General features: G+C 48.9%; 1 protein-coding gene across 1 annotated transcript in view; it reads right to left on the bottom strand.

The window, feature by feature from the left end:
• WNT5B (Wnt family member 5B) overlaps positions 1–24,027 on the bottom strand; it is a 76,315-nt gene extending 52,288 nt beyond the window's left edge. Inside the window, exon 1 of the mRNA XM_069807701.1 lies at positions 23,770–24,027. Within this exon, the coding sequence (XP_069663802.1) occupies positions 23,770–23,775 (6 nt within the window). The 5' untranslated portion in view covers positions 23,776–24,027. The remainder of the gene's footprint in view (positions 1–23,769) is intronic.
• Between the last annotated feature and the right edge of the window lie 420 nt (positions 24,028–24,447).

Here is a 24,447-nt window from a genome sequence, read left to right as displayed (position 1 = left end):
CTATATGTTCAGTTGCGTATTGTTACAAGCATTTAAAGAAGCTGCTGTATCCAAAAAGGAAGGACAAGTTCTTATTATTATGAAAGCTGGGGAGTTTCCAGGATTGCTGATGTGCCAGCAAACGATCCAGAGCCAGGAGAGATAGTCACGGTAGAAACGATAGGAAAATCTACAAGCGCCTGAGGACCACCTACGCAACATCTGCACGTGTCTCATAAACCAGGTGTTGCTCCCTGGAGCACATAATTTGGGCATGCATTCAGTGTGCCACTCCTACCACCTCCTGGCTCCCACCAAAACAATGTCACGCACTGCCTACAGCTACGTGCAAAGCAAGTAGCGCCAACCCCGGTTCAGAGAAATCCATCATTTACCCAAGAATATGTTGTGTCAGTACAAAACTAGCCCACAGCTCGGAATTGGCAGGAACATATTTGAGGTATCACACTCACAGAGGAGGAACAGAAAAACTGCTTTGCCCACAACTGCCCAAAAGCAACTGCAGCAGTTTCAGTCAAAGACTTAAAGGGAAGCACACAGAGAAGTCAGGGGTCAGGCTCCAAGAGAGACACAGATTTGCACTCCAGAAAACAGGCTACAAAGCACTAAATGCAAAGAGGAGTTTATCCCAGCAGCAAGCTTCATGCTTCTTGCAGACATGCTTTCTTTACAGAGGCAAATGCATCTCGGTATGCCCAGCATCTAGTGCAGCTCTGGTCACTTAGTCCCTGGATCCTACCACACTTCAAGGATGGGAGCATCTCTCCTTCATGCACTAGCTGTTCTCAAGAGCTAAGGCTGAAATCCTGGCAATAGTTCCCCCTCCTCTTTAAAAACAAAGAAAAAAAACAAAACCCAAAACCAAGAAAAAAACCAATCCCTAGTCAGGAGCCGGCTATGCCACAGAATGAAAAAGTCCTTACTTTTCTTCAGGAAGAGATGATATTTCTTGTATCAAGTTGACAATAGTCGCTCAATGGGGTTCAGCATATGGATGCAGTTCTGGAGGATTTTTATTTGAATAAATATGCATAACTCCAGGGGGAAAACCTCTGTCAATACAAATCCTATGGAAAATATTGCTCCTGTAGACAGAAGAGAGACCAGTTCTGTTTGTGTATTCAGGCACCGTATATATGAAGATATTTTAGAGGCCTCTATACTTAGCCATTGTGGTTTCAATCTTTCCCAGGCCAGAGGTAGCTGTGTAAGCATATAGTCAGCATTGGCTAAACAAGTACTTTTAAAACCATACTATTATTACCAAGTTAGTTAAAGAAGGCTTTTTTCTTCTTTTTTTTTTTGGGGGGGGTGGGGGATGGGTGGGCAGAAATCTGTAATTCAAGACAAAAATCATTAAAAAAAAAAAACCCACCCCAACAAAACCCACCACCTTTCTAGTCCTTAGAGTGAGCTGTGGGTTTTTTTCAGTAGCTCTTTATATTTAACTGCAGCCAGACCACTTCAGGTCATGATTTCATCTGATCTTTGCAGGATGGTAGTGCTGGGTCTCGCCAATACTCCTGGGGAAACCAGGGTCCCTCAGGAAGCGATGCGGCTGACTCCGGCAGTGGAACTCCTTCCTCTGAGTCAACACTGACCCAGCATTTCAGCATCATGCCAGAGGGTGCTGACCTGCTCGGTGCGTTGTCTTTTAGAGGAAATAAATGGTTGCCTGACCACACTCGTGGTTATTAAAGACAGCATGTCGCTCTACACCAACACTGGCATTTGGCTACGTGACCGCTCCCTATGTGTGCAATTACATTTCTGCCTTCCTCCACTTTCTGTCCTGAATTGTTTCAATAGCTGCTGTGTTTCATCCAGCCCTAAATGCACTTTGATGGTTGGAGGAACAGTTCCAGCAGAGCCCAAAACTAAGAACCTGGAATTTTATTGCTGACCCCACCTTTGGTTGGCCGCATAACCTAAGCATGTCTCTTCTACCTTCCCCTCTCCCTTGCCTTCCCCACGTGCAAAAGGGAGATCATGAGAAGAATCTCTTCTGTAAAACGCATTGAGAGTGGAAAATGGAGCCAGTGGAAACCAGTGGAAAATCCCATGTAAGAGAGCACTATAAAGATGAATTATGCAACATGGTGCTATTAATTAGGTACACTGATCAAACATTTGGGGATTTTTCAGTAGAAAAGGCATTAGGAAAAATAAGATATTTGTAAAGACAGCAGTGAGTCTTCTGCATTTGTTATAATCATGACCTATGATCTTTCTTTAATCCAAGAGTGCCTTGGATTACAGACCAGACAGGTATTTCCCCCTTTGATGCAGATGAGTTCAATGATGCCTACTCTACAGTAAGTGCTCTAAAGGTGCTGAGCATTAGCAGGATTTTTTTTTCCCCACAGGCAACTCAGCTGCCTATAATTATCTGAAAAAAAATTCCTCCTCTTCTTCCCTAATCCCAGTGCTCTGATCACATGCTACATTTGCTCTGGGGACTCCATTTCAGAACCATGTGACATTTACAACACACAGTCCTAAAAACACATGAAAAATACACCTGGTTCTGGGATTTGGCACAAACTCAGCCCAGGTTCACCAAAAGGTTTGTGACCCTTCTGAGCACAGCTGGGACCAAATTACAGTTTTGCATTGTACCTTGTGACTTGGAGAAGAAAAAAATCTGATCAAACTTGGAAGCTTTGACTGAGATGTACTTGAGAGTTTGAGTTCAGTTTAGGCATAAACTCGGTTCAGAACTCAGAGGCTGGAAACTGCCCTGAATGGAGAGTGGCTGGAGTATATGCACTCACCTGCACGGCAAAAAGGATCAGCTCAACAGGGGTGACAAGGACTCGACAGCAGACCTGACCACTACCAACACTGACAGAGCCATGAGAATGCCAGTATTGTAGTTCAAATAGGGATTCACTTCCGAAGCAAATCCCCCATCAATCCCACTACCCATGCAGTGGTTTGCAACTTGGAGCAGCCTGAGAGGTTGCAAACTGGGTTCCCTCTGGATGAAACTGCACAGGAGACCATGCTTGAGGGGGATACCTCACACACCTCCTCCACATCCATGGGACCAGACAAGAACTAGTACAAAATAACACACACCCCCCCACCACCACCAAGTGCTATTGCATGGGTGCCAGGTCTCCAGCACTAACTATTCACCCTCCAGACCTGCTCCTCCTGGCCCGCTCTGCCTGCTAACACAGCCACCAAAAACTGGGGCTCGGCCACCACAGAACTGGAGTGCAGAGGTACTAGCGGTACCTGATTACCTGGCATATCTGTTTATGAGCACCCTCTGCTGGATATTACAATTTTTTCTTCCCTCTAGGCCAGCGGTGCTAGCAGGCTACCTCTGCTAAACCAGCAAAACACTGGGGTATGGAAGCAAGGAGCCTGTTCTGGGTATCCCTGGGATGCCCCAGTGTACAACATGCCCAGTGCACTGAGGGGGGACTACTCTACACCGGTGTATCTGCAGCGGGATAAATCAGCGTTCGTTGAGAACAATTAGAGCCCAAAGACATACCCATAACAAGGGAAAGTCAAACCCAACCAAAGCCTTCCCCACATGACTAAGCTGCTTACAACTCACTTCAGTCTGAACAAAACATATTGCTGACAAAAGATGCTGATGTAACACCTAAAACGCATTGTTCCCCAAGAGGATGGGAGCCATACAGGCTCTGACGGTGTAACGCTTCCACTGTGGTTCAGACCTGCAGAGGTCACCTATCCACCACAACATGGGGGTGGACGACTAGCAAAGAGGTAATTGAGACAACTGACTTGGTGGCTTGACAAGGTGGATAATTGCCATCTTGAATCTATAGTCTGGGAGGACAACAACATCATCCTCGTATTCTACATCTCAGCCTTCAGGTGATTAGAAAGTTGTGGTCACCTCTGATCCCAGCCAGGTTTATAGTAATCATTCAATGCAGAGATGTTGGGGAACGCAAGGCTCAGGCAATGACTCCTCTAAGCTACTATCCGCTGTCAGATGTTTCAAAGGAAGGTATTTGAGGTTTATGGGGCCAGGAAGAGCATTTAACCAGCTGCAGCTGGAAGACTGTCCAGGAGCAGGGGGCCTGACACCTTCTAAAACAGCTAGGATAAAATTCATAAACTGTGCATAAGATTTTTTATCCATATAAATGTCTAATCCTTTCTGCATTCTACTATGTTCTTGGTCTCAATTATTTATGTGCTGTAAGAAAAAAATAAGTTTCACCTCTGTCAAATGTTTTATTTCAATTTCATTGAAAACCTTGTAATATGTAGAAGTATACACAGGAATGCCTGGTTTACTTCTCTGTACTTCTAAGTTTACATACTTCTGTCATGTTGCTTTTTATTACTCTTCACTCTAACTAAGAATGCATAATCTTTTCAGTCTCTCCACACCTCTAAGCATTTTCATCACCTTTTTCTGCTAAATATTTGTGGCCTAGTGATCAGAAATGAACATATAATATTTTAAGACTGGAGTCGCAGGGAATCACTCGTCTTTCCACTGAACAGATCCAGCACATCCCCATTGCCAGCAGCCTCCTCCTCACCCAAAGCGAGGGGAGCGATGGAGGAAGCAGGGCTGATTACATCGGACCCTTTCATACTGCACAATTCACGACTACTGGAGGAGTTGTGTGCTCCTGTACCATGCCAGCCAGCGTCGGCTGCGGTAATGCAAACGCAAAGGCATTAACCCTGCTCCCTGCTAGGAAACAAAGTCTCCCACTCATTCCTTAGAAAAGTTAAACGTACTCATTTCCGAGGGACTTGCGGGGTGGGTAGATACACTCACTGCAGTTCCCCAAAGACAGCTCAGAAATAACCTGGGAGGATCCCAGATGAAGGCTGGGTGTCTTCTTACATCTGTCTGGTTTAGGAGATGGAGTGTAAACAGTGGCACATTAGCTTAGATTAATTACAGGCTGCCAGTATTTTGCTTTCATGTAGCGAGCTCCGGGAACATAACACCACTGATAATTAAATAGCGCCTTCCATCAAAAGGCTCCAAACCACCCAGCAAACCAGACGAGCTGTTAAGGTAGGGCTGCTGGAGCAGCACACAGCAGTGGCTTAACAGGACGTAGGGACACAGCACACTTGTTTAGGAAATGAAAAATTTCTACTGAAACTACAGAAGGAATTATCACGTGTTTTACATTACGTACTGCGCAATAAAACCTGGGCAAGATTAGCAGCAGTGCCAGGAGACCTTCACTGGTCAGACAGTTTTATATCCCATGAGGCAGATCATTTCTCCCATGACACAGCACCCTATCTTTTTCTTTTTGCCTGGAACGTTGGCTCAGTAATGACTGAGGAATAAAAAAAAACCAAAACCAAAAACCAAAACCGCAAACCCCAAAAGTTATTTCCTACTTTGTTTTCTGCAGCTCTGGGGTTTCTTTGCAGCTTTCCTACACAGGATATGAGCAATGCGCAGGTTTTATTTGGGAGATAACAGCCCTCAGGTAAGCAAGGGTGAGAAAATACAGAACAGGAGATACCTGCCAACAGAGAAAAGCTCACAGCAGTGGGGTTAAACTTCTGTGTCACCACATCCCCTCCTTCCCCATCTCCTTCCACACACACTGCTGCCCATCAGTTATGGGAGATTTTTGTGCCGGGGTCACCAGTGTAGCACACCAGTGCAGTGTCAATACCGTGAGGTGGGCAATCAAACCTGCAACCTCCTCGCGTGCCATAACCCTGCTGGGCTACCCCCTGCTCTCTCCCTGGTCATTTCCTTTTCTGTCCCTGCTCTTTCTGGTCCCAAGGCTGCTTTTCCCTTCTTGACCCCCTCCTCATCCCCTTGCAGTCAATACCTGCCAAAGGCAGGGAAGTTCACGGTTACGCTGGCTGGCGCAGCTGAATGAATTGCTGCTGTAAGCCAGGCTGCTCCCCAAAACTGCAGCCCTGAACTCGCCAGCTGTTCTCTCAAAGGCACCAAAATGAGAGGTCCGTGCAGAAGCCGAAGGGAGGGCAGGGGCTGCCAGTATCTAGCTGCTGCTTTACATTCACGCTCGCAACCAGGAGCGGAACTGGTGGAGAGGTGCACGTTTCTCCTGCCCACCACATCCTCGGTGCTATCTCGCATCCCTCTGCGGAGGGGACTGGGAACCTGCAGTTCGGGAACTCGGTATCTCAAGATCAGCCGCCCTTCGCAGGCAGTTTCTTGCCCTGGAGTCCCAGGGTATAGCGACTGGGGACATTAATGTACTGAAACACAGACCAAATCCCTTCAGCACTCCCAGAGTCACTCTCAGGAACTCCAGCTTGCGCATCAGCAGCATTACTGACGGGCAAAACCACGTGCTGTCCTCACAAGCGCAGCATTATCACTCGGTGGTTTCACACAACTGCCCACTGTGCAGGCACAGCAACCGATTCAGCCAATTTCACCTTCTGCAGCTGGATTCGAGGCAAGGCCACAGATGCCCTTCAAAAACCAGACACTCGGGCTGCAACCTGCCCACTGATATACTAGATGGCTGAAGAGCCCGGCTGGGAAGCGATCCATAGTGATAAGGGCAAAGGGAGAAGGGCTTAAGAGGGAAAGAAGGAAGGGAGCAAACTTCACACAGGAGCAATGCTTATTTTTGAAAGGTTAGTTACATGTTATGCTTTAGTTAATAACCTGAGGTGGACTAGAGGAGACACTTCCATAGAGGTATCTTTCTGGCATGTTGTGCAGCCAGCCTTTACTTTTCACATAACAGTTGAATAAAAGCCACAAATATTAAGCCTACACCACAGCAGCTAGAGCACGTGGCTGTGGGACAGCTATTTGTGAGTTCTGCCTAACCCTGCCAGAAAAAAAACCCCTTCCCCAAGCCCTGCCATCCCATCGCTGAAACCAGGTAATCTCAACTACAGAAGCTGTACCTGCTCCTCAGGGCTGAGGTGGGAGTACTGATGCATGGGAAGAAGGAAGCAACGGATCACTTTGCAGATGTAAAGCACCAAGGACCAAAGTACAGGAAAGCCAAGGAGATACAAAGCTACCAAACTTTCTACAACGGTCTCTGCTAGGATTGTTCACTTACCTACCGCCTTCCTAGGAACTGCCAGACAGTCAAAAAAGCAGGACCAGGCAAGCCCCCTAGGGAAGCTAAATAAAAGTAATTCCCATCTGGTGTCTCAACACTCCTGTGTTACAGAGAGGATAAGCTACACCTGGGCAGGTTCAAATGGCAATGGTAATCCTCTGCACTCGCGGCTGCTCACAGCCATCAGTGCCCAGGTGAAGTCCATGAAGGAAAGGAGGCACTCAGGCTTACCAGAAGTCACAGAGCGTGGCTTAACCCCAGAAATCCCAGTGCCCAGCCCTCACCCTCACAACTGAATCCTCAAAGAGAAATCTGGAAGATTTTATTGTCGTTAGCATGAAGCGCACACCCCAGAGCTCCAGCATCCCTCGGTGTAGAGCAGGACCCCAGTGTGCCAGGAGCTCTACGCCTGTACGGCTTTGGTCTGCAAAGTGTGGCTCGCACCGCAGTAATATTCAGAGGCCCCAATGTGCTAGGCACTATAAAGCACAAGACAGAACTTACTTCACATCATCATTATCCCCCTAGATAAATATAAAACCTTATACTGAGGAGTTTTCTCATCTCCTTTTTTAGTAAGACAGCCATATAGCGACACTGGCATTCCTCTCACTTAGAGTGGCATAAGGAAGAAGAGAGAAAAATGTATTTGGCAGCCAGAGATGTGACTGCAGTACATTAGATGAGCAGGCAGGCAATCCTGGCGAGCTCATGGAGAAAGAGCAAGGGTTTCCACCAACCCATTTGCCTGGGTAAGCCCCCAAGAGTCCCCAGCAGGTTTGTGTCACCAATGCAGCTACACTTCCCCTGCTGCTGTCACCTGCATGCCGCAAAGACTAAAGTGAGCTCAGGTGTGCCTCCCTGCGCTGCATCCACGTCTCGGCATTTACACACTGTGGGAATACTTTCCCTTCCCCTGAAATCACTCCCACTGCACTAGCAGAAACAGCAGAGGAAGACAAGCCAAAGAGCAGGACTAGAAACTGCAAAATCTAAGTCCTCTTTAGTCACCAAGTTGCATCTGTTCCTCACACATTTCTTGGAGGTACACATTTCTGTCCCAACATGAGCAAAAGCCCAAGGACTCCAGTTGTCAGCATGCTGCCAGCGCTGGAGTTCTTTCTGATATATTTAGAGCATGCAGCATCACACCAACTCCTCTACTCATTAATCCATGATATTTGAGCTATGATTTTTTTTGCTTTTCTTAAGGTGACCTATCTGAAGAAACTCTTGGATCATAAATCTGGTTGCTGAACAAGAAAAATACAGTTGCCCCAATGTTATTTTGTTGCTGCAACTACCTTGGCTTTTTATTTAGAGAATAGATTTTATGTCTATCCTGCAAGGACAAACTCCTGATGAGACTAAAGTTCTGGGTGCGACGACTGACCAATGCATTTGACCCAAAGCTGAAAATAAAAGCTGGCTTCCCACCTTAGTTTCCAAGTAAACTCCACCAAATGACGCAGCACCCCATACTGCATTTCACAGGCAGTGCAGATATATTTAGCCCGGTACGCCCCTCCCAAAGTGCAGTGTGGGGCACAACCAGCCGAGCAGAACCCAGGGAGGAATACAGGAAAATGAACCGGGCAAACCATCCTCTCCTATTCAGTAGCGTGGATCTTTTACTTGCTTTGTTTAAAAACAAAACAAACAAACAAACAAGGAGACTTCACAAGAGGAGTTTTATTTTCAGGTCAGCCAGCAAACCCAAGAGCGGTAATTAGGTCCTGGAAATTAGCAGTTTAATTTATTTGTGTTGTCGGATGTTCTTAGTATTTCCATCTGAGCACCAGACAGGAATGTAGGGGATGAGAACGGCTCTACCCCTCCTCCTCAGGCTTGTTGTGGGAGAAAAATAGCGTAAGCGCCACACGAGCATCACGGACCTACGAACATGCTGGGACTCCCCCTTCCTGGATGTGAAACTAGGGGACAATAAGCCACTTTAACAGCAATATTTGGGTGCCCAAAGAAGCACACTGGTTGCTTTTGGGATCTAGAAAAGTGCCTGCGGGAGATGAATTTCAGCAGTGTATAGCCAGCTAACTTACAAATGACTTGGTGCATTTCAGCAGACAACTCCCCAGAGACATGCCTCCCAGGGTCACCCCAGGGCTGTGGGAGGGTCGGAAAGAAAGGTTAGCTCTAGGAAGCCCAGGTTTTGCCCTGAGGGCCCTGGGAAGTGATCTCCTTCTCAGTCTCCATCAAATCAGATAGCAAATAAAGCAAATTATGGCGATCAGAACGATAAAAGGCAGTGGCTGCTCAGAAGCATCTGCCAACCTGTTGGGTTTTGGCAGCAGCAGGTTGTACGCGGTGATGATGCTCTTCCACCCTGAAAGCTACAGGGAGGGCTCTCTGCCTTCTCCAGAAGGGCTCCCAGCCGCAGCGCAGGAACACAGGGCATCTTCTTGGCTTCTATGCTGGACAATCTCCTGGCCTCAATTAAAAAAATTACACACCAAAGTTTTAGCTGTAAAGGACTTTCTTTTCTTCTCAAATCAGGAAAATAATCCATTACATACTAGAAATGAAACCAGAAATCAGGGCAAAACCTAACGATGATGTTGCGTGAACAGGAGTCTCCCATCAAGACTCCTAGCCTGCAGCCTTCCCGAACACGGCTGGTTTTAGTTCAAGCCTTTGGGAACCTTTTGCTCCACAGGATGAACTTTCAGTTCAGAGCTGGACTAAGCAGAGCGCAATTCATTAGGGAAACCTCAGTGCAAAACACAAAGCAATTTCTCTTATTGTTTTCCTCATCCCCAAATGGGAGGTAGGGTAGGGCCAGGGACGGTTCGTGGCTGTGAAAAAACTTCAATGTCTGAGTAACGTTACAAGCACAGACTTTTGATTTCTCAGAGTTCCACTGCTTCATACTCTCCTCTGACAATTCAGGAGGTTGAGCGGAGTAGCTGACTCCTAGATTTGCCAATCTTTTGCTCCTTTCCCCAAAAGAGTGCTCTCTCAAGGCCTCTTTGCCATGGCCTTCCCTCAGCCAAGAAAGGCCGAGCACTGCTTTTTGCTCCCAGCACATGTTATCGCTGCCCCAGGCCAGCCGGCTAAGAGAGAAGACTATTACTTAAAGAGGTGCAGAGAGGAACTGGGAGAAGATCGTAATCACTGACCCTTGGGCACCTTAAAGCACGGGACCACAATGTGCTGAGACGTGAATAACCCTCCTCCTGCGGGGAAGTTGGGCACTGCCGCTATGTGTGACCATGATCCAAGAGCTAACCAGGTTTAGAAATCCCTGCACATCGGTGTCCTGTTTCACAGTCCTGCAACCACAGAGACGAATAATAGTTTATAACATACAGCTTGAGGAAACCTCTTCTTCTTATCAGATTTTTTAAAAAGCAATGTAAGATTTTTCTTTAATTTGAGATAAAAAATAGTTTATAAAAACTCCTGGAAGTAATTCCTTTCCTGTAGGTTGCTTGGGTACCTATTGCTGACAGTATCTGCTACCTGAACACACACAAGAATGACAGGCGTAGCTTCCTATCCCTGCCTGGGTGGGTGCAATTCCTGGAACCAAATTTATGATGCAAATATTTGAAGTTAAGATGTCAAAATTTAGGTCCCTTCAATAGCGTTTGCTTTAGCATGTTAACACTGTATCTGTGAGCATTTCCATTATGAAAATAATTTGTTAAAATACTCACAAGGAGCGTGGAAGGCTCTTCAAAGACAATCAAACACCACTCTTACTCTAAATATTGGCTAATACTAGCCAAAAGGTTTAAAATATTCACCTAGCTCATCATTGTTCCAGTGACGTAATGTTTGTAACAGTCCCACCAGTGCCGTACACAAGGGAGGTTTCTGTGAGAACCAGTCTTCTTTAAGAATATGTCTCCTGCTCATTTAGATTAATTGATTTCACACACAGTTGTTTATGTGTGTGGCCTCCCTTGATTTTTCTGAGCTCTCTTTGCTCCAAACAAAACAGCTTAGGGATGTAGATGGAGCCAATTGCATTTTGGAAGAGGGGCAATAACACCTCAAAGCCAAACAGGAAAGGACATTTCTTGCTTCAGAGACTTTTCTCTGGATTATTCTTTGAGGCAGCTTGACAAAAGCATGCTTCTGGGGAACACTATAAAACTGCTTCAGAGACACGCTGCACGGAGCCCGGCAGGAAAAAGTTCCCCACAATGGTGGGAAGGGGAAAAAGTAACTTCTGAGCAGAAAGATATATGGCAGTCTGTGATATTGCAAACAATAGACGACCAAGAAGCTGTCCAAATTTTAAAACATCATGATTTCATATAAGAGCCTGTAGCTTGACTGAGAGAACACCAGAGTCCTCATCTGTGCATGGAATATGTATCAGGCAGCTGTGCAGTGCACTACCAAACGTTGGTTTGAAAGGAAAATTTATCTTGGGAAAGAAAGCTGGATATTAATTTGAAAGCACAAACAGAGCAAGAAAGATTAACTGCCCTCAGCCTCTCAGACCAGCCATGTGGACACGCCACGGATTCAATCTGCAGTGAATTACAAGTCATCACACACAAAGTATTGAAGTAGCCGGCCAGCAAAACCAGTGGAAATATACTTCTGCGGATCTGGTCGGAGAATGGAATCTCTGTTCCCCAAGAAGAGCTGGGATTTCAACGTTTGCCTGCATCCCAAATAGGGACGAAAGGTCAAAATATTATACTATTTCATGCCATGAACAATTCCAAATGCTTTTGATTTGAAAATGCGGGGAAAAAAACCCCAAGATATTACTGATAGAAACAAAACATTCAAAATGTTTTACCAGTGTTTTCTCTGTCTTCACCAGCACTGTTGGGCCCCAGGCCTTGGGAACAAAAACCCAGGTTGATGCAAACACAGACCCACCGTCATTGAAGGAAGAGTTGGTATGTGAAATACTACAGGAGCTTGACCCCTACAGATTGATGGGCCCTGACGTTATCCACGTGAAGGGTGTTAAGAGAGCTGGCTGACATCGTTGTGAGGCTGCTCTCCATAATCTTTGAGAAGTCGTGGAGATTGGGGGACATCCCAGAAGACTAGAAGGCGGCTAATGTCACCCCCATCTACAAGAAGGGCTTAAAGGAGGATCCAGGCAACTACAGGCCCATCAGTCTTACTTCAGTCCCTGCGAAAGTTACGGAACAAATCCTCCTGGGGCCATCACAAGTCAAATGAAGCACGTGATTGTGAAAAGCCAGCACGGATTCACCAAGAGCAAATTGTGCTTGACAAACACGATAGCCTTCTACGACAAAGTAACCTGCTTGGCTGATACGGGGTGAGCGGTGGACGTTGTCTACCTGCATTTCTCCAAGGCTTTCGATACGGTTTCCCACAGCCTCCTCCTTGAGAAACTGATGCGTTACAGTCTAGACAAGTGGTCTGTGGGGTGGGTGGGGAACTGGTGTGGAACACGCACCCTGAGGGTGGTGGTAAATAGCTCCTTTTCAAACTGGCAACCTGTCACAAGTGGGGGCCCCCAAGGACCGATATTGGGCCCAACACCATCTAGTGTCTTCGTAAGTGATCTGGATGATGGGATTGAGTGTACCCTGATCAAGTTTGCTGATGGTACCAAACTGAGTGGGGAAGTGGACACTTTGGAACGGAGAGCCACCCTGCAGGAAGAGCTGGATAGGCTGGAAGAGTGGGCTAACAAGAACCTTATGAAGTTCAAAAAGAAGAAGTGTAAGGTCTCGCACCTGGGAAAACATAATCCAGGAGTGCAGCGCAGGCTGGGATCTACCCGGCTGGGGAGCAGCTCTGTGGAAAGGGACCTAGGGGTCCCGGTGGACAACCAGCTCAATATGAGTGACCAGTGTGCTGCTGCTGCAGCAAAGAAAGCCAACAGGATGCTGGGTTGCATCCACAAGGGCATCACCAGCAGAGATAAAGTCATTATGCCACTCTACTCTGCCCTTGTCAGGCCACACCTGGAATACTGCATTCTTTTTTTGGTCCCTGCTGTGCAAAAAAGATGTGGACAGGCTGGAGAGGGTCCAGAGAAGGGCCACAAAGATGATCGAAGGACTGGGAAGCCTGCCATATGAGGAAAAAACTGAGAGAACTGGGTTTGTGCAGCCTTGAGAAAAGACGGCTTAGGGGAGACCTTATCACCATGTTCCAGTATTTAAAGGGTGGCTACAAAGAAGATGGAGACTCCATTTTTGCATGGAGTCATATGGAAAAGACACAGGGTAAGGGGTTACTCCTGGGGAGATTCTTACTGGACACAAGGGGAAAATTTTTCACAATGAGAACAATCAGCCATTGGAATCATCTTCCTAGGGAAGTGGTGGATTCCCCAACACTGGACACTTTTAAGATTCAGCTGGACAGGGTGCTGGGCCATCTTGTCTAGACCATGCTTTTGCCAAGAAAGGTTGGACCAGATGATCCTTGAAGGTCCCTTCCAACCTGGTATTCTATGATTCTATGAAAATGAAATGTTGATCCAGAACAAGAGATTTGGGAATGTTGACCTGAAATTTAAACTCTTGTTTCAGGTTTCAACTTAAAATGACATTTAAGTCTGAATGTCAATTGGAAACAGAAATCATTAGGTTTTGAAACATCACTATGGAAAAATATGTTTTTCTTCTAAAAAATTCAATTTAGACCAAACCATGTTTTCTTATGAAAGCCTTTTTATTTTAGGAGCCCCAGGTTTGTTTATTTTGCTCCTTGAGGATTGGGCATTTGCTTTAAGCATATGCATGTCTGCAATGGGCATGTCCACACTGTGGACACACTGGAGATTCCTTATAGAAGTCCAGGAATTTGGCATATCTGCACCCAGTCTTGTTTAGGAACCGGAAATATTACAGAGCACTTAGAGATTTTAATTTAGGGGAAAGGGTCCATGGTGTCAGATAAGTACTGGATAAACAGAAACCCACTTTGCACACAGATGGGGAGTGGGGTCTGAGGATACTCCTAGATGCCCTCAAAAGCAGCATCTCTTCATCAGCATACAAGATTACAGACCTCTGTCCAAAGGTGAGCTTTGCAAAACCTTGGAAAGCAAAAGGCAAATGGGCCTCTGGAAACATAAAATTACCTCTAATCACTTGTTACTTATTTATTATTAATTCTTTGCAGAAAAAAACACAATCAGAAGCCTAACTCCTACTCCAGGAATCCACAAAATTTCTGAAGATGTCTTTAGGCAGATGTATGACTACCAGCAACTTCTGCCCTGCGCAGAAATAACCAGCTGGAGTTTTCTGTGGAAGGGGGGACAATGAAAGAAAGCAGTATATCCCAAACACGGGATTGTAAACTTTGACCAAATGGGCAACTACGCCACTAACATCTGCTGCTTCGGACACACGGGACAATGGCTATGAACATGCAAGTCTGCGCAGCACAAAAACTCCACAGCAAGTCAATTTACAGCGACTAGTCACAGATGCAGGACCACAGATCACAAGTCATAAAGATGGTCTGGAAGATCCACTTGGCCCAATGCTGAGGTACACTGAGAGAAAGCCCTATCAAAGAAAGAGTGACAGGATCAAGTAATGAATTTGATGGGATGATGTTAGTATTAAAAGCCAAAGGCTCCTGCACATTTGGGCAGAGGAACTGAAGGGAAAAGTAAAATGTATTTAGGTGGAGTCACAACCGTGACTAAGTGTCATGGTTTAAGTGCAGCCAGCAACTAGGCACCACACAGCCACTCACTCACTCCCCCCCGCCCCAGTGGGATAGGGAGAATTGGAAAAAAAAAATAAAACTTGTGGGTTGAAATAAGAACAATTTAATAACTAAAGTAAAATTAAATGCAATACTAATGATAATAATAATAACAACATATAGTAATAGTAATGAAAAGGAATATAATAAACCAAAATAAAATTAAAAAAAAAAGATAAAACCCAAGAAGAAGACAAGTGACACACAATGCAATTGCTCACCACCCACTGACCGAAGCCCAAGCAGCAATCCACACCTCCCATCCAGTGCCCCCCAGTTTATATACTGAGCATGCCGTTCTATGGTATGGAATATCCCTTTGGCTAGTTCGGGTCAGCTGCCCTGGCCATGCTCCCTCCCAGCTTCTTGTACACCTGCTCGCTGGCAGAGCACGGGAAACTGAAAAATCCTTAACTTAGGATAAGCGCTACTTAGCAACAACTAAAACATCAGTGTGTTATCAACATTATTCTCACACTAAATCCAAAACACACTCTACCAGCTACTAAGAAGAAAATTAACTCAGCCAAAACCAGGACACTAAGCAGAGCAGCGACAACTGCCTGAGACCCAAAGGGGGAATAGATCGTGCTCAAGCAGCTCCGTGGCTTTCAACATCAGACCAGCACCTGCTAGACTGACGGACCTTCTGGATGACAATCCATAACTTGGGAACGGGTGTTGCTTTTGAGCTCTTTCAATCCCAGGCTGAGTTTAGAAAGCTATGCCCACCCCACGGGAGCCTCTGACGCCTGTCCCAAGATGCGAATGAGCCACAATTTCCGTAGGGCTGTATCCTCCCCCATCCCTGGTCCAGCTCCAGCACACCCTACAGGCCAGCATACACACCAGCATACCTCTTGCACACAGGTCTGCTGGATAATCCTTCCCTGGCTATGGACAAAGGTTTGGGGCTCTGTGAAGCCACCACCTCTTTTACCAGGAGAAAGAATGAGTTACTGGACCGGCTGGGAAATAAGAGGATAATCTTCCCTGTTGCCTCAGGGAGGTGCAGGAATTGGTACAGGTGACAGGCGAAGCTGTCCCTGCGGCTCAGAGGCATGCTCTGATGGTCACCTTCCATCTGCTCAGCTTGGAATCGACTGCATGAAGCACGAAGTTCACCAACTCAGATCTCACACAGGTTTACCAAAAGTGGCAATGAACCGACAGAGCCTTATCTCCAATGAATTTAAAATACATTTCCTAGTTCAGCTTTGTCCATAAGCTAAAGTTAGGCTTAGCTAACCTGAACTAACTCTGTCTAAACACAACCACTTTTCCTATTGCTTGTAGCTTGGTTTTATGCTTGACTCAGAAGCATTACCTGGTGTCTGTAAGTAGGGCCTGGTCCAGACTATCAAGTTTACCCCATAAAACCTAGTTAGTTCATGGAGTGAAAAAAAGATAGAATAAAAACACACGCCTCCCAACACCCCAGTGAACACTGTTGTGCTGACAAAGATGCCCACATGGCCACAGCTGTGCCCACAGAAGGAGCTGTCGCTGCCTGCCTTCATGGTCTTTGGAAAGGTGTCACAGCTACGCGGGCAGAAAAGCCCGGCACTGCTCTACCACAGACACGACCTAACACAAGCAGTCAAATTGAGACAGAGATCGATTGGAGTAGATTGTTCCTGATGTGCAAGTCTGAGCTAAATGGCACCATTTTCTTAGAAGATACAGAAGTTTTACGTGCCTTGTGGACAAAAAGTTTGGTTGTTACCTGCAATGGGGTTTTATGCCACTGGAGCGCAACTGTCGTTGCGCAGAAATACTGACCCACTCTTAGATCATCTCAGCATGCTAAGGAGACGACAACCAGCTCTCGAGCCTTACAGGATCGTGCAGGCTCCTTGGAAAATGGCAGAGATGCTGAAAGAGCCTGGGCAGCTACATTAAAAACTGAATATAAACAGTGCTGCACTTACCAAGCTTACCCAGCTGAAAACTTTCTTGCCATTAATAAAAAATAGAAGTTCATTTTGTACTTTGGCAAAACTCCCAAGCAGCTTGTTAAGAATAGGTGGAAATGGGGAATAGTTATAAAAACAGAAAAGAAATTGGGACAGGTAATTGGTCATAATTCACAGGAGCACTCACTCCACTCTACCTGTATGGCAGCCTGCAAAATCTCCGCAGGTGGAATAACAGCTGCAGCCACCCGCAAGGCTGCAGATGTCGGTGAGAAATCTGGTTTGTACACACCATGCACTGGAGCAAGAGCTGACATTTTGGTCCAAAACCAGAATCTTCCACTACAGCATGCGGAGTAATGGGGCTGCCCCATGAATAACTGCAGCATCTTGATACAAGACTGTAAAGCTCCAGTTAATTTTCAAAGATGCAAAGCTGAGCAGAATCAAGCGTGATGGCAGCCACAGGATACTCCAAACCTTCCCAGCTGTGACACAGAAATGATAATGGAAAAATATTTACTAAACAAAACCCTGACATTCTGCCAGGACCAATATTTACAGTATGTATTAACAAATCTGGGCCACGGCATATAATAAGGAAACATCTAGAATTGCTCTATCTGTAAACAGAGGAGGAAAAAAAAAAGGAACTTAATTTTCTTTTGTACAGTATCAATTTTTTATGATTAGAGACAACTTTGGAGTACTTAGGAACACCTCAGAGAGTAATGAACCCGACACTCACAAAATTATTTTTTCTGAAAAATGTTCCATTAATGAAGATATATTTGCGCTCATATGTTGCTCTCGCCATTCCTTGATGCATAACAAAGCTCAGAAATGTTTTCACGGCTAAGCAAGGGAGATTCTAATTTAATTTGCTTTAGAACTCCAACTTGTCCATAATGGAGGTGCTACAATGCTTCAGGACTCAGTGAAACAATGATGCCAAACCAGCCAAGAAGCTGAACAGAGAACAACTGGAAAAGGAAGATAAATTTACGGAGACCACTGAAATACTAGTATTGGTATGACGTTTGTTAACTCTCTGCCCTTAATGATGAAAAAACCAACCCAAAACACGTGCTCCACCCAACCACTTCAGTCTCCTTCATCTCCAACTGAGATGGGAGAGTTTACAGAAAACATCTTATATTTCCCCCAAAATCCTTCAAATAAAATAAGACTTAAATGTCATGTGTGTACTTACACACACACACAGCGCTATATATAAAGGTACAATGTTGCTCGCCTTTTTTTTCCCTAAGATAAAACTATTAAATCCTTCAAGCCTTTCTCATGAGCTATCAAAAACCACAAATTAAAGTAAACCAAGAACTCTTTTTCAAATCCCTGCATGCAACAGTGCCATGAGCTCTCTGGCCACGAACCAATTCCCACTCTAGGAAAACTCACTCCATTTGAGCATCCCTGCTAGAGACCTGCATCGTGCATTATTTGATCTCATTTTGTTTTGCCTAATTCTGCTCCAGATCCCAAGATGAAGATTTGCAAAATGGGCTATTCATTTTGAGTAATCAAGTCCAGACTACTTCAGCCAGCCCAAGCATCAGAAATAGCTGAACCTCGGAAAAAAATCAGGACCTTTGACAGTGTTTCAAGTCGGATACCCCAAATCACTAGTCGTTGCTGAAAACCTTGGCCTTCGTTACCTTTCCTCTGAATATGAGAGTATTAAACACAAGGCCACCGGGTTAGCTCAAAGAGTGACAGAGGAGGCCAGGATTCAAACCGTCTCTCTCATGTGGTAGACCACAGCATTAGCTACACGACAAGCAGGCATGCCCGGAAAAGCAGAGATCAATTAGGGGTCTCTTGCAGGGTTATGCAGGACACGAATGGTTTGATCCCGATGGTTTTATTTAGATGAAGGCAGCTGCCAGGTTGGGCCATATTTACTGTCCCAAATTCTGAAACTCTAAAGAAAGGGAATTCTGTCCAGCCCTACAGAAACAGGAGCGCTCCCTCTCCCTTGCTTCTCCCTTCCTCCAGCTCCTCTGAAGCCCAGGGGCACATCACTCGGTTCCCAAACAAACTGGGACAAAAGCCAGCTCCGGGAAGCCCAGCTCTGAACAAAGTGAAATGAGGAAGATGCCTCCATGGGGAAGCACCTACCGACCCCACCGCTGGGGTCCCGACAGGGGCAGAAAGAGGCACTGTCCTTTTAGAGATGGCCAGGGAGCTCCTCCGCCTGCCTGGTCTCCATTCGGGAGCAACCACAGCCAGAAGGAAAACGGCTGTGGGCTGCAGCAGGACAAGGGGAGGTTTCCTGAAGCCCACGGCAGAGTAAATACTCAGAGCAACCAGGGATGAGAGAACAAGGGACCCTCCAGTCCCGAAGGCTGTGTAGCCAGATTTAAAAATAAAACCTTCAAGTGGGGAGGACTGGCTTGCTGGGGACCTCGAAAGAGCCAGCGTCTGCCAGAGCGAGGGAGCGAGCAGCAAACCACCAGCCCGAGGCAGCCAGGAAACGCTGCAGCGGGAGCCAGACCCACAGCTCAGCCACAAGAGAACAGGTCGGCTTAGGATGGATGAAGCCGGCTGGGGAGTTAAATTTAGACAGGTAAACATACCGAGGGGAAGAGACGGGGTTCACACAGCCCTCGCCGTCCGCCGCTGCCAGGGCCTGGGGAAGACCCCCTAAAAAAACTGCTGGGGGGCTGTAGCCACGGGCTGGGCACCCCCGAATAGGGCCGTCGGGGGCAAGCAGGTGGGGGAGTGCCCAACTGCGTGGACATTTTTTCCCCATCATTTGCTCCAAGCACCTCCCTGCCATGCAGCATCCCTGGGAATCGGGAAAGCTGTTGAGAGAAGCGGGCAGGACACAGCGGCCCCAGGAGAGCCGCAGTCCTGGGTACGCATGGTGCACGGGGGCCGTGCAAAGGAAAGGTACCAGGGAAAATCCAACCAGAAACACGGGGGCCACAGCGTCAGTGTAGCCGTTTGGGTGCCAGAGCCCCTTTCTGAGGGAAAAAGGGGTAAAAGAAGAGGCTTGGCCATTGCTTGTGACAATTAATGCAAGAACAAGGAGTTAAAGTCTTGCAAACTCAGCCAAACTCTAGCTTGAGTCGTCCAGACCCCAAGGACCGGAGGGGACGCGCAGCACTCCTCTCCCCATGCTCCCTGCAGCCCTGCTGCAAGCCTTCAAACCCCACTGTCCATTCCACAGCTCCCGAGGACAAGTAAAGGATCCCCACGTAGACAGCCTGCCATCTACAACGGGCTCCCCTTGCGAAGCGCTTTCGCGGAGATCGGCCGTGCAACTACAAGGTACGTGAGAGCATCCCTACTTTGTGGAAACTGCTGTGCTGAAAAGCGACAATCTCCTTTCAGTGACCCTGTTGCTCTACCTCACGCAGAGCAGGGGAAGGCTTGCGTAAGCTTTATCAAGGCCTACGCCAAAGCTTGGAAGGGGGCGGCGGATCACAGGGTCTGGTCTCGTCTGTAATTCTGTCCATATGGTCTCAGCCAGTTATCTCTGCAGTGAGCCCAAGAACTCGTGCTCCAGTAAAGCATCTTTTCCAAAAAGACATTCGGTCTTTATTTGAAGATTTTAAGAGCTGGAGAAGCTAACGTTGCCTTTGGTTGTTTGTTCCGATGGTTAATCACCCTGCTGTTAAAAACGTTGCCTGTTCCTAACGTGAATGCATAGAGCTTAAATGCCCAGCCACATGCTTTACGTTCTCCTCTTGAATTAGAAAGCTCGCCAAATACCAGTTACTCTCAGTGCCGCTGAAAACACTCAGGTATCACACCATGCTACGTCTTAGATTTCTTTCTGAAATGCTACCTAGGTTCACATTCCTTAAATGTCCCATTAGAAAAGGATTTTTTCCAGTCCAGGAAAAATTCCCATGACTTTTCTGTGCGCTGCCTTCAGTTTTAATGAAGTCTGTTTGCATTTTGCCAGCAAGCGAAGGTCCCTTTCTAGGCAAAAAATGGAAGCAAATCACGGCCTGCCCTGTCTTACATGACAGCATGCCTTGGCTATCCGCATCCTGATTTTAAAAGTACTGTGTTTAAAAGTCTCTCTGAAATGCTTATTGTGTGTGTGTCCAATTAATTTGGAAATGATGAAATGATTTTCACTCCAACTTTGATCAGCCATTAGAAAAAAGATCTCATGAATAGAAACAATTTATATTCATTTAAATGAGCAATCATGCAGTTTTCAGAAAATAACTGTTTTCCCTGTGCGCCTTGAAACCCAAACCCAACAACTTCAGGACAAAAGACTCAAGATCTGAAGCAGTCCAGAAACAGAGACCTACTGGGCTACAGAAAGGAACAAACATCATTAAAGGTGACTGCACTGATTTATTCATTTTTGAAATTTCACAATATTTGATCTCTTCCTAAAAGTCCCCCTGGAGACTCCACTATAAAAGAATGCGCATTTTTTCTTTGCATTTCTGGTCTTTGCAGAATAACTCTGGACAATACAATTGGGACATACCTTACTACCTGAAAAAAATAAGAATTCCCAACTTTCTAGACCCAGCTCTTTCAAAACTTCCATTTTTTTCAACTGACGTAATGAATCCCGGCAGATTGGGAGGGAAGGGGCCGAGAGAGAAGACTTCTCAGGGCTGGGAGTGTGCAGCCACGATTTCAGCTTCAGCTTTCCCTAAGCAGAGGTTAGTCACACATGGAAGGACATTTTTCTTGTACGTGCACTAGAGACAGGGGAAAGGACACAAGGGCTGCTTACAGCTACTGAGAGGAGAGGTGCGCTAATGCTGAAGGCACAGAAGGAGCTAGGGAGGGACTCCTGTCCAAAAGGGAGGCATCTCTCGCGGATGCTCCTGGGCACAGAAACACAAGCGAGTGACGGAGCCTGGGAGCAGAGGAAACCCACAGCTGGAATGGGCCCAGCTCGCCTCCCCAGCTCTGCCTCCTACCCCGCACTGGCAGTTCAACCTCATGCTTTTCTCTTCATATACTTGGCTAATTTCTTTAAAGAAAGAGGAAAAAACCCCCGAGTACTCGGGCTAGCTTCAGTGCCACATGTGGCAACTTACCACATACATTGGACTCTTGGGGTAAAAAAATTCCACCTGAATTCCTGCAGTGCCCAACCTTCACCTTGGATAAACCCAGGTGTCCATGCATAGGACAGCGGTTTAAGGGCAGTCTGTCTCTCCCGACAACTTTGAGAAAGCCCACTTATTTCTCTTTTGGGAAGAAGAGCACATACCCAACTTGGTTCTGCATTTACAACAGCATCTGTGCGCGTGACAGAAGACAGGCACCCACAGGCTAAACCTGCCACCACCAGAAAAAGCGGTCGCTTCGGCTCGTGTGTCGATGCCCAGCGGCAAACGTGGGCAGGAAGGGCAACGACAGACTTAATGCCTGGGTGTTGGTGCCCCCCTGCAGCCCTCCCACCTGCAGGGGAAGGTGGGGGAGACGTTAGAGGTACACACGTACCAGACAGGCTCCGAAGGGACAGACAGATGAATATGAGTGTAAAAGAAGGAGACACCTTGCGTGCCCACATGCGTGCCTGAGGCTGTGTGGACACAAAAGCCCAAATAAAGGGCAAGAGGAAAGAGCCCTCGACGTGTAGGCAGACAAGGAGGCATCAGTGCAAAAGTCAGTCCGCGTGTGTGGGTGAAGTGTGGTAGAGCAGATTATATTGGAAACGTGCAGGCACACACAAGGAACGTGAGGCATGCACCCGAGTTCTTGGCTATGAAGAAAATGAAGCAAGAACATAAATGCTGGTACACGTGTGACAAAAAGCTCCACGCGTCACCAAAAAAAACAGCCCCAAAGATGAATAGGTGAGTATGTGGGTGCAGGCAGCAGAGCAAGGATGATGATGGTCACATGCTGGAGTGCAGGCAGGAAAGCACTAAGAGGCAGGTAAAAGTTGGATAGAGAGACCGACAGGGACGCTTACCTGGTAGCAAAGGAAAAGCACGAAAACATGGGGCAATGAAGTGTGTCACAGCACACAAAAAAATGTTTGGGGAAGTTATTTTACCCATACCGCTAAGGGAAGTATTGCACCATAACTCCCAGAAAAAAAACAAGTTTCATAAAAACAGCGCATTTGTTACGGACGTAACCGGGATGCTCACACCCTGGTACCATGAGACCGGGCACACTGTTGCTACTTGTCTGTGTTTCCACACACACAAGCACCTTCTCCAACGCCACATGCCACGGCCCGTGATGGCATATGCTGCCACACCACCGGCACGTGGGTGAGAAGGACGGCGTGGGCCGGGGGCTTGGGTGTGCTTGGGAAAGCCGCTGTGCTCACGCTCAGGGAAAGGGCCCTCATCCGAGAGCAACATCCCTCCGCTCAGAGTACTGTCCGTCTTACCAGAGTAACATCTGTTTGGCCAAACTCGTGTCTGTCACGCCCAGGGAAGATCCCTTTCACCAGCACAACGTCTGCCACCCCACGGGAGCATCCCTCGCACCCCAGCAACGTCCCTCGTGCCAGGGTACGGCCCCTCACGCCCCAGCAGCGTCTCTCCTGCCAGACCGGGTCTCTCCCACCCCAGTAACACCGCCGAGGCCACCCCGCCACCGGCCCTAGCCCCCTGCTCCGGTCACCCCTCTGCTGCTCCGTGTCCTGGGGGGGGGGGGGCTCACCTGGGGGCTGCTGCCCAGCGGCGGCCGCGGCTCAGACCCCCGACGCCCCCGGACCCCCACGGCCCCTCTCCCCGGCGGGGGCCGCCCGCCGCGGGCGCTCCGCGCAGCCCGGACGGCCCTACCCACCCCCCGGCCCCCCGCGAGCCCCCGCCCTGCCCTGCCCCGACCGGCGGCCGTAACGGGCCGGGGGGCGCCCCCGGGCCGCGCCGCCGGGGGTCGGCGGCGAAAGGCGGCCGTGCCTCCCGGGCTGGGAGAAAGCGGCGACCCCCCCCCGCTCCGGCGCTGCCCGCGCCGCCTCCCGCCCCTTCGGGGGCCGCCCGGGGAGGCGTCCGGCCCCGGGACGGGACGGGCCCGGGCAGCCGCGCCGCCCGGCACGGCGAAACGCCTCCCGCCCCCCCGGCCTCCTCCTCCTCCTCCCCCCGCCGCCGCCGCCGCCGCCGCCGCCGCCCTCCCCGCCGCCGCGGGCCGGGGCCGCCTCCTACCTGCATCTCCCGGGCGCCGCGTCCCCGGGCGGCGGCGGCAGGTGAGCGGGCGCCCGCGGCGGGCACGGGGCTCCGCACCCTCCTCCGCGGCGTCGCGGCGGCCGGAGACCGCGAGGGGACGCACCTGCCCCGGGGGCCGCGGCCCCGTCGCCGCGCCGGGCCGAGCCCCCCCGCCGGCAGCGAGAGGGGAGCGGGGGGAAGCCGCCGGCGCTGCCCTCCCCGTCGCCGCGGCGGCGCTGGGGCTCCGGGAAACGGCGGCACCGAGGGCGACTCCCGGCCGAAGTTGGCGGCGGCGAGTGCCGGGCCCGGGAGGTGCCGGCGGATCCCGGGGGCTCCGGCCGCCTCCGCTCCGCCTCCCCCCGCCCCGCGCCCGCCCCCCGCGCCCTGCGCCCGCCCCGCCGCGGGCACCGCCGCCGCCGCCGGGATGGGGCTCGCTCGAGGGGGCGCGGCGGCCTCCCCCGCCGGGGCGGCCCCGCGGGCGGGGGGGCTGGCCCAGGGGCCGAGGTGCGGGCCCGCTGCCGTCGGGGGGGGGGGGCCGTGCCGGCGGGTGGAGGGGGCGACCGGAGGGGGCGGGGGGAGAAACGCCGCGGCCCTGGACCGGGCTGGCTCCCCCCGCTGCGGCGCCTGCAGCCCTCCGGTCCCTGCGGGCCCCCGCCCCGGCAGCACAGCCCCCGCAGG

This window comes from Haliaeetus albicilla, chromosome 19 (assembly GCF_947461875.1).
Source record: "Haliaeetus albicilla chromosome 19, bHalAlb1.1, whole genome shotgun sequence".
Taxonomy (NCBI): domain Eukaryota; kingdom Metazoa; phylum Chordata; class Aves; order Accipitriformes; family Accipitridae; genus Haliaeetus; species Haliaeetus albicilla.
The sequence above is the reverse complement of the archived record's forward strand: the minus strand, read 5'-3'. Positions and strand labels throughout refer to the sequence as shown.